Consider the following 8,816-nt stretch of genomic DNA (forward strand, 5'->3'; position numbering starts at 1 on the left):
AATCAGATACATCAGCAAGTATTTACTTTACTTGCCCCCAATGTGTGGTGGGAGTACAAAAATACAATACAGCACACAAACGCGTAGGCCTCACCAACATGTAAAGCATTACCAATATACTGGCAGATCAGGCCATTGTCAATTATACACTGCATTTAGATGGGCCAATTTACTGGTTTTTATATATTTGGTTGCATTACAGGCTTGCATTTGCAAACGTTTGACAAATGATAAAAACAGTACGAGATATGCAACAAACTTTTATTAGACTTTACAAATAGTGACAGCAGCGGTGTCATTGCGCAAAAGAAAACTTAAGACTAAGACAGTGCAAACAAACAAATGCTGCTTTATTGGCAACTCAAGCAAAGTCTATAACATTAAGTGCTTCAACAACCACCCCTAAGGCGGAGCACAAGATGAAGGGTGGATTCTTTCTGGATGTTGTAGTCGGATAGCGTGCGACCATCTTCCAGCTGTTTTCCAGCAAAGATCAACCTCTGCTGATCTGGGGGAATGCCTTCTTTGTCCTGGATTTTTGCCTTTACGTTTTCTATGGTGTCACTAGGTTCAACCTCTAAAGTGATGGTCTTGCCAGTGAGTGTTTTCACAAAGATCTGCATGCCTCCCCTGAGACGCAATACAAGGTGAAGAGTGGATTCTTTCTGGATATTGTAGTCGGATAGAGTGCGGCCATCTTCCAGCTGCTTGCCTGCGAAGATCAGTCTCTGCTGGTCTGGGGGAATACCTTCTTTATCCTGGATTTTAGCTTTGACATTTTCAATAGTGTCACTGGGCTCCACCTCCAGGGTAATAGTTTTGCCAGTCAATGTTTTCACAAATATTTGCATACCTCCCCTCAGACGCAGCACAAGGTGAAGAGTAGATTCTTTCTGGATGTTATAGTCTGAAAGTGTTCTGCCATCTTCAAGCTGCTTGCCTGCAAAGATCAATCTCTGCTGGTCTGGGGGAATACCTTCCTTATCCTGAATTTTAGCTTTGACATTTTCAATAGTGTCACTAGGTTCAACCTCTAGGGTAATTGTTTTTCCAGTGAGGGTTTTCACAAAGATCTGCATGCCTCCCCTGAGACGTAGGACAAGGTGAAGTGTTGATTCTTTCTGGATATTGTAGTCGGAAAGCGTGCGGCCATCTTCCAACTGCTTGCCGGCAAAGATCAGTCTCTGCTGGTCTGGGGGAATGCCTTCTTTGTCTTGGATTTTTGCTTTTACATTTTCTATGGTGTCACTTGGTTCAACCTCTAAGGTAATAGTTTTACCAGTAAGGGTTTTCACAAAGATCTGCATGCCTCCCCTGAGACGCAGGACAAGATGAAGTGTTGATTCTTTCTGGATATTGTAGTCGGATAGAGTGCGGCCATCTTCTAACTGCTTGCCTGCAAAAATCAGTCTCTGCTGGTCTGGGGGAATACCTTCCTTATCCTGAATTTTAGCTTTGACATTTTCAATAGTGTCACTAGGTTCAACCTCTAGGGTAATTGTTTTTCCAGTGAGGGTTTTCACAAAGATCTGCATGCCTCCCCTGAGACGCAGGACAAGATGAAGTGTTGATTCTTTCTGGATATTGTAGTCAGATAGCGTGCGGCCATCTTCCAACTGCTTCCCGGCAAAGATCAGTCTCTGCTGGTCTGGGGGAATGCCTTCTTTGTCTTGGATTTTTGCTTTTACATTTTCTATGGTGTCACTCGGTTCAACCTCTAGGGTAATTGTTTTACCAGTGAGGGTTTTCACAAAGATCTGCATGCCTCCCCTGAGACGCAATACAAGGTGAAGAGTGGACTCTTTCTGGATGTTGTAGTCAGATAGCGTGCGGCCATCTTCCAGCTGCTTGCCTGCGAAGATCAACCTCTGCTGGTCAGGAGGGATACCTTCTTTGTCCTGGATTTTTGCCTTTACATTCTCTATTGTATCACTTGGTTCAACCTCTAAAGTGATGGTCTTGCCAGTGAGTGTTTTCACAAAGATCTGCATGCCTCCCCTGAGACGCAATACAAGGTGAAGAGTGGATTCTTTCTGGATATTGTAGTCGGATAGAGTGCGGCCATCTTCTAACTGCTTGCCTGCAAAAATCAGTCTCTGCTGGTCTGGGGGAATACCTTCCTTATCCTGAATTTTAGCTTTGACATTTTCAATAGTGTCACTAGGTTCAACCTCCAGGGTAATAGTTTTGCCAGTCAATGTTTTCACAAATATTTGCATACCTCCCCTCAGACGCAGCACAAGGTGAAGTGTTGATTCTTTCTGGATATTGTAGTCAGAAAGTGTGCGGCCATCTTCCAACTGCTTGCCGGCAAAGATCAGTCTCTGCTGGTCTGGGGGAATGCCTTCTTTGTCTTGGATTTTTGCTTTTACATTTTCTATGGTGTCACTTGGTTCAACCTCTAGGGTAATAGTTTTACCAGTGAGGGTTTTCACAAAGATCTGCATGCCTCCCCTGAGACGCAGGACAAGATGAAGTGTTGATTCTTTCTGGATATTGTAGTCAGATAGCGTGCGGCCATCTTCCAACTGCTTGCCAGCAAAGATCAGTCTCTGCTGGTCTGGGGGAATGCCTTCTTTGTCTTGGATTTTTGCTTTTACATTTTCTATAGTGTCACTGGGTTCAACCTCTAGGGTAATTGTTTTTCCAGTGAGGGTTTTCACAAAGATTTGCATGCCTCCCCTGAGACGCAGGACAAGATGAAGTGTTGATTCTTTCTGGATATTGTAGTCGGATAGAGTGCGTCCATCTTCCAACTGTTTGCCTGCAAAGATCAATCTTTGCTGGTCTGGGGGAATGCCTTCTTTGTCCTGTATTTTTGCTTTGACATTCTCTATAGTGTCACTTGGTTCCACCTCTAGGGTGATTGTCTTCCCAGTCAGCGTCTTGACGAAGATCTGCATGGTTGCACTGAAACAGAAAGACCATCATTACCATCATGCTGTCCAAAAAGAATAGCATAATATTTAAGTACGCCCACATTAAAAACTACACTGGTACATAAACCCATAACAGAAGCCGGTAACATGCAACTGACCATTGGAATGTTATGATTTTGCAAATTAACAGCAAAAACTAGCAGTGCCCACCCTAAGCGGATGAACGAATTAAAATTGGTTTAGTATTTTGTCAAACAGCTGGTATACAAGGGGAGCCAAATTTAAAAACGAAGAAGCTTAGTTAATAAATTCTGTCCGAGCAACATTTTACACATGTCTACTTCATGTAATGTGCAACATTGTACACGTCTACTTCAGCTAGTGTTCTGTATTATATGATTTAGTGGTGAGCCAGTGGTCTGTCCTCCCGTTGTGTACCTGGTGTCTTTCTATGAGTTAACAGAAAAGGTATAAGGATAGCCTTTAAGGGAAGGGTAACCTATTTTAAGGTAAAAGGTTTGTAGCACTGTCGTGCCGTTGCCGTTATCTAAACGATAAAAGGACTATTTCTACACCCACCGAGGGACGGTCTTGACTACAGGCAGCCTAGTCAGGAATGTTCTGAGTATTTTTAGCCCTTAACGAGGCAGGGTCGCCCATTCTGAATATTGGCACAGCCTAAATTCTCATGCCCGAACGGCAGCCCATTGCTGCGTCACACAACGATTCAAACGGGATGATACAAATCGTGCGAGACAGATCTTTTTGAAGCCACCGAGTTACGGAAATTCGCTCATTAAAACAACGTACGGCTCTATTAAGCTCCACTCAGTACCATTACATTTTTAACTAATTACGTACAATGCACACTTTTTATCCACCGCTAACATCCATGTAGGTTGAATTTATGCCAACCATCTCCGATTAGATCGCATAGTTCCCCGCAGCGTTTAAAGAATTATTCGCTACCATTTTACCAGGTGAAATGAATTTATCTTCAGTTTCCAAAATCAGTAGTACCCAAATACTGGCATTCACGGGAAAAGCTATACCACGAAACCCAGATCACGTTTTAAACATGATTCACGTTTCATTGTAAAGAGTATACTGACGTGGGGCGGGCATTAATTGTAACGTAGTAAGAAAAATGTCTTTGAAGTTGGACACCAAAAGCTGAACAAACCACATGTAAACATATGCCTCAAACATTTCATACTAGAACCATGTTATATATAACAGCATTTCGTATGGTTTAATCTAGTACATGTTTCGGACCAGTCACTTCCGGTAACACGTAGCAAACAATATTTGATCATAAGCAGTCGCCGTTTTGTAGAAAATATCACCAGTTTGGGGGAAACGGCGCCTTGAAACAAACCCCGCTTGGGACCAACGCGTAAACTAAACCGACCCCGCTAACATATTCCCAGCAAACATTTTAAGTTGCTCTCTCAGATCGTACGTGACAGGTATTACCTATGCAGAAAGCCCCCAAAGAAACAACGTAAATAAAAACTCACCGATCCTGATCGTACTAGGCCTCACGGAAATCAACGCTACGATACCGCAACCTCCAAATCTTCTTCTCGTATGATGAGAAAATCTGAAAGCAAATGGCGGCGCGCAGCCGCTTTTATAGCCTGACTTTCAGGGATGACACACAGCGTCGCGTAACAAAGTCCTTGCGCAAGACTAAAAATAGTCCCACAGGAAAACACCCACGTATAGTAAATGAACCAGTCACGATGGCCCTGTCTAAACGCATGTGCCTCGCGGGTATGTATTTTACAAGGAGGGAAAGTTCTGGAGGCAAACTGGGAAGGATTTAAATATGTGTATAAAACTGATCGGCTGAACAAATAAAAGCGCGGAGGGATACGAAAAGAGGCGGTGGTCACTCAAACAGCTGACGAAATTATCTGGAACCTTCTGGGTTTCTGTGGCGGAGAGCTTCATGCCTATTGGGTGAGGCACGCAACAGCATGACGTCGTTGTTGCTGGGGCTTTCTAACTGGACCCAGAACTATTTTCCGCGTTCGAAAGAACATGCTTTTTTTTGTGTACTAATAGCAGTCCACATCGTAGGTCGCCTGAATTATATTTTCCTAAAATGCTCGTCAGGTCATGTATTGTTAATATGTCTCTTGCGTGACACGAACTTTTCTTATCAATAATAACAAAAATATATTGACGGGTCCAACCAACAGATAGGTTATTACTTTTATTTGGGGGGCTTAGGAGGGGAGGAGATCACATTGTCTTTCTACTATTTGTTTTAGGTGCAGCTCGATATTCCGTATGAGGTCTGAAACGTAACGCGGCACAGCCGCTGTCACGGGTGGGTGCATGTGTCAATGCTTGATCCTATACATTGTGGATAAACATACGAAAATGGCACATAATTCATAGCCTGGTTAACCCCACGAAAGGGGGTTGCTGGTGAATAGATCCACACACGTATTGACTACGCACGAAAGTCGTTGGGGGCATTGTAGAAAAATATACTTTTTGGACAAAATAGAAGGCGGGTTGGGAGATTTCCCAGTGTTTTACCCTACAGCGAAAACATTGCTGCGTCTCAAAGCAACGTGTACCGGTATATCGAGTTTTTCTCGCGAGAAAACGTGCGCGATTGTGGGACTATTTTGTTCAAGCCCTTTTTTGTTGTGATGACTGTAGAATGGCTTTTGGGAGTGAGGGTATTTAGGTATTTTTTTTTTTGCGAGACGTGTTTATGCTTGTTGGCTACTGCTCAATTTCAACTTATAACGCATTCGTTCGCGTGTGGTGGTTTTGGTAACGCATTTCCTTATTTTCAAATAAAGTTACGTTTATTTATTGAGTGAGGCAGTTGTGGAAAGTAAATCATGAAAGTACTGTATGCACAGCCGTTTAATTAAATACATTTAAGCTTGTTAAGTCTCCAAGGATGGTCACACGTTTTAGCGGATGATTCAGTTAAAGTCAATGGTTTATTTTTGAGGTTGATAAGGTATTAAGTATCTTTTTCTTTTAGCACTGACACATTATTTTGAAAAGCCTTTTGTTTACTAGTTATTTGTTTGTCTTGTGATGTTTTGGTCTGACTTGCCTGACCATCTGGTAGCGAAAACTACGTGAATTCAAGTGGCTGAAGGCACACCTGCTTTCAACAGTTTTATTACACAAGGTGCTGATTTATATACTGTAATTGAGCCATTTCCTTTTATAAAGAACCAAGCTGAAGCACATAGGCAGACTCACTAACCACAAACTTCGCCTAACTAAATGGTATTTATTTTATTGACCTAAAGGAAAGTATCAGGCAGCTCAGCAAGTGTTCATACCTAGGATTAACGCACTGAACTACCAGCTGATTAAGGGCTCGGCTTTCACAATGGGGGAGAAAGTACCAGGGGTGTATTTTACCAGTAACTCATAAAGAGCACAGCAAATTCTATGTCAAGACCGGAGGCTGGGATTATGCTAAAACCAATAATATACGCTGGTAACAAAGCTAAAAAAAACTACAAAAACCAATGAGAGTCTTTGGTAGTCCTGATATTATTGGTCTCAAAACTGACCACGTGACAAACTTAACTAATCACTCCAGTCGTAAACCATGACCACACTGAACTTCCTCTTCTGCTTCCTCTTTCTTTGCTGTTCAGCAGCGAGTTGAGTGCAATTTCCTTACTCTTTATTTTATTACATGTTAGTATACTTTTATGATATGCTGAATTAGGGACAGACTGGCACGCGCACGTATTGTAGAAGTTTTTGGCGGAGCGTATCCGCATTTAGTGGGATCTGGAGAGTTGCGGTCGCGACAGGGCTGGTGCTCCGGCGACTGCAACCATGCAGTGAGCCCCAAAGAGAGCAGCACGGCCACGGAAGAGGGAGCATGATGAGACGACGTAGTTTCAGCACTCCCTTCATTCCACTGAGAAAGAGAAGTGTTTAGGATCGCTCTCATGTGATATATATATATTCATATATACATATTCCAAAGGCTGTAGTACGCTTGATACATTAGATCACAGCGTTCTACGAGACAAGATCGTGACTCGTGATTAACGAACACAGCGCCCCTGCAGGCCACAGAGAGTCAGCACAACTCTCAACTTGACGGGCACAGTCCCAGGTAAAACCTGATATTTAAACCAGGGGACTTTATATCAAAGCATATATATAATCTCAAAGAGATTGACCCATTAAAAGCGTTCTACGAGACAAGATCGTGACCCGCGATTAGAGAACACAGCACCCCTGCAGGCCTTCGAGTCAGCCCAGCTCTCAACTTGATGTGCACAGTCCCAGGTAAAACCTGATATTATATATATTTGCCAGGTGACTTTATATCAAAGTATATATATATATATATATATATATGTACACCACACTCTCTCAAAGAGATTAACTCAGACTGTCAGAGAGATTAACCCATTCAAAATTCCTGGCAACGTACAATCCCCAGTGTCTGCAAGCATGAGCTCCTCCAGTGATGAGGGTAAAGTTAGTTTGAGCCAAAAGAGGAGCCACACCAAAATGACTCGGGTCCTTCAAAAAGCCCTGGGTGCCTCCTTGGGGCAAGGACCAAAGCAAATAGCTCTGGTGGAGGATTGACTCAAGTTCTCACAGCTGCTAGAGGAAATCAAAGGGATAAAAGCACAGGGGAGAGTGAAAGGGGACAAAAAGACAACCCGCAGGGCAGATGAAGCCCAAAGCCCTCCACCCCCTGGCACACCACCCAAGAAGAAGCGTGGTACGAGAAGGAGAGTGACATCCAAGGCAGGGCCTAGCAGGTGGCAAGATAAATCATCTGATACCTCAGATGAAGGGGATGAGGATTGGGAGGATGAATACTCGGAGGAGGAAGGAAGTATACTCGATATTCTTTGAGGAAGAAGGCTGTAAAGCACCAAAGAAAGCGGACACGGAGGAGGACGGGGCAGTCAAAGACTTCGACCCAGAAGCACTGATTCACCCCCGATCTTCCTAATGGCAGCTGTCGAAAAAGATAGCAGCCTATCTTAGAAAGCGCCTGAGGCACCTCTAGTAAAAGAGGCTAAAAGTAAGATGAGGGAAGAATGCCCGATACCTCACCCCCCTGAAGGTGCTGTTGAGACCATAGCTTGATGACATTTTTTTCACATTCATTTATGGCCATTGAGGGAAGGTGAAGTTGAACTAAATGTATCTGTCAAAGATGCATATGCCAACTGGAGTTTGTGGCAAAAACAGGACAGAAAACGAGTACCTTTAGGGTTTTGTAGTCGTACGTTACCCGAAGCTGGTGACCGATATAGTCCATTTGAAAAGCAACTGTTGGCTTTTACTGAGCACTGGTGGATACAGATTAAATGACGGTGGGTCTGTATTGATCCGACTGGAAATACCTATTATGCAATGGGTACTGAGTTCCCCTAAAACACATCGGATTGGGCATGCACAAGAGGCGGGCATCATTAAATGGAAATGGTACATTCCAGATCGTGCCAAAACAGGAAAGGGTGGTGTAGCCAAATTACACGAACAAGTGGCAGGTGTTCCGTTAGCTGACTCGGAACACAATGAGGAAGGGATAATTGGTGAATCTCCCGTTAAATGGGGAATCCTTTATGGAGAGCTGTCGAGTGAGCAAGTTGAACACGCCTTTTTTACTGATGGCTCAGCCAAGTATTTGGGAGTCGAAAGACATTGGAAAGCAGTAGCCTATAATCCCAAACTGAAAAAGATGTTAACCACCTCGGGAAAGGGGAAGAGTAGCCAATTTGCGGAATTATATGCAGTGTATCAGGCTTTGAAACAAAAGACGCCTGGTAGTTGTTACATTTATACAGACTCATCGTCCGTTGCGAATGGCTTGGTAATGTGGTTGCCTACGTGGCAGAAAAATGGTTGGAAGATCCATGCTAAAGAAGTATGGGGGAAGGAATTGTGGCAAGACATTGCTGA

At 43.4% G+C, this 8,816-nt stretch overlaps 1 protein-coding gene across 1 annotated transcript; it reads right to left on the minus strand.

Moving 5' to 3' along the window:
- Positions 1 to 243: 243 nt before the first annotated feature.
- On the minus strand, positions 244 to 4,709 carry LOC138488324 (polyubiquitin-C). The gene is made up of 2 exons (XM_069615212.1): positions 4,400 to 4,709; positions 244 to 2,910 (listed from the first exon to the last, which is right to left on the minus strand). Exon 2 carries the CDS (start codon positions 2,901 to 2,903, stop codon positions 390 to 392), a length of 2,514 nt encoding a protein of 837 aa, XP_069471313.1. The 5' UTR covers positions 2,904 to 2,910; positions 4,400 to 4,709; the 3' UTR covers positions 244 to 389.
- Positions 4,710 to 8,816: the final 4,107 nt, after the last annotated feature.

This window comes from Ambystoma mexicanum, chromosome 9 (assembly GCF_040938575.1).
Source record: "Ambystoma mexicanum isolate Mex_15411 chromosome 9, UKY_AmexF1_1, whole genome shotgun sequence".
In the NCBI taxonomy this organism is placed as follows: domain Eukaryota; kingdom Metazoa; phylum Chordata; class Amphibia; order Caudata; family Ambystomatidae; genus Ambystoma; species Ambystoma mexicanum.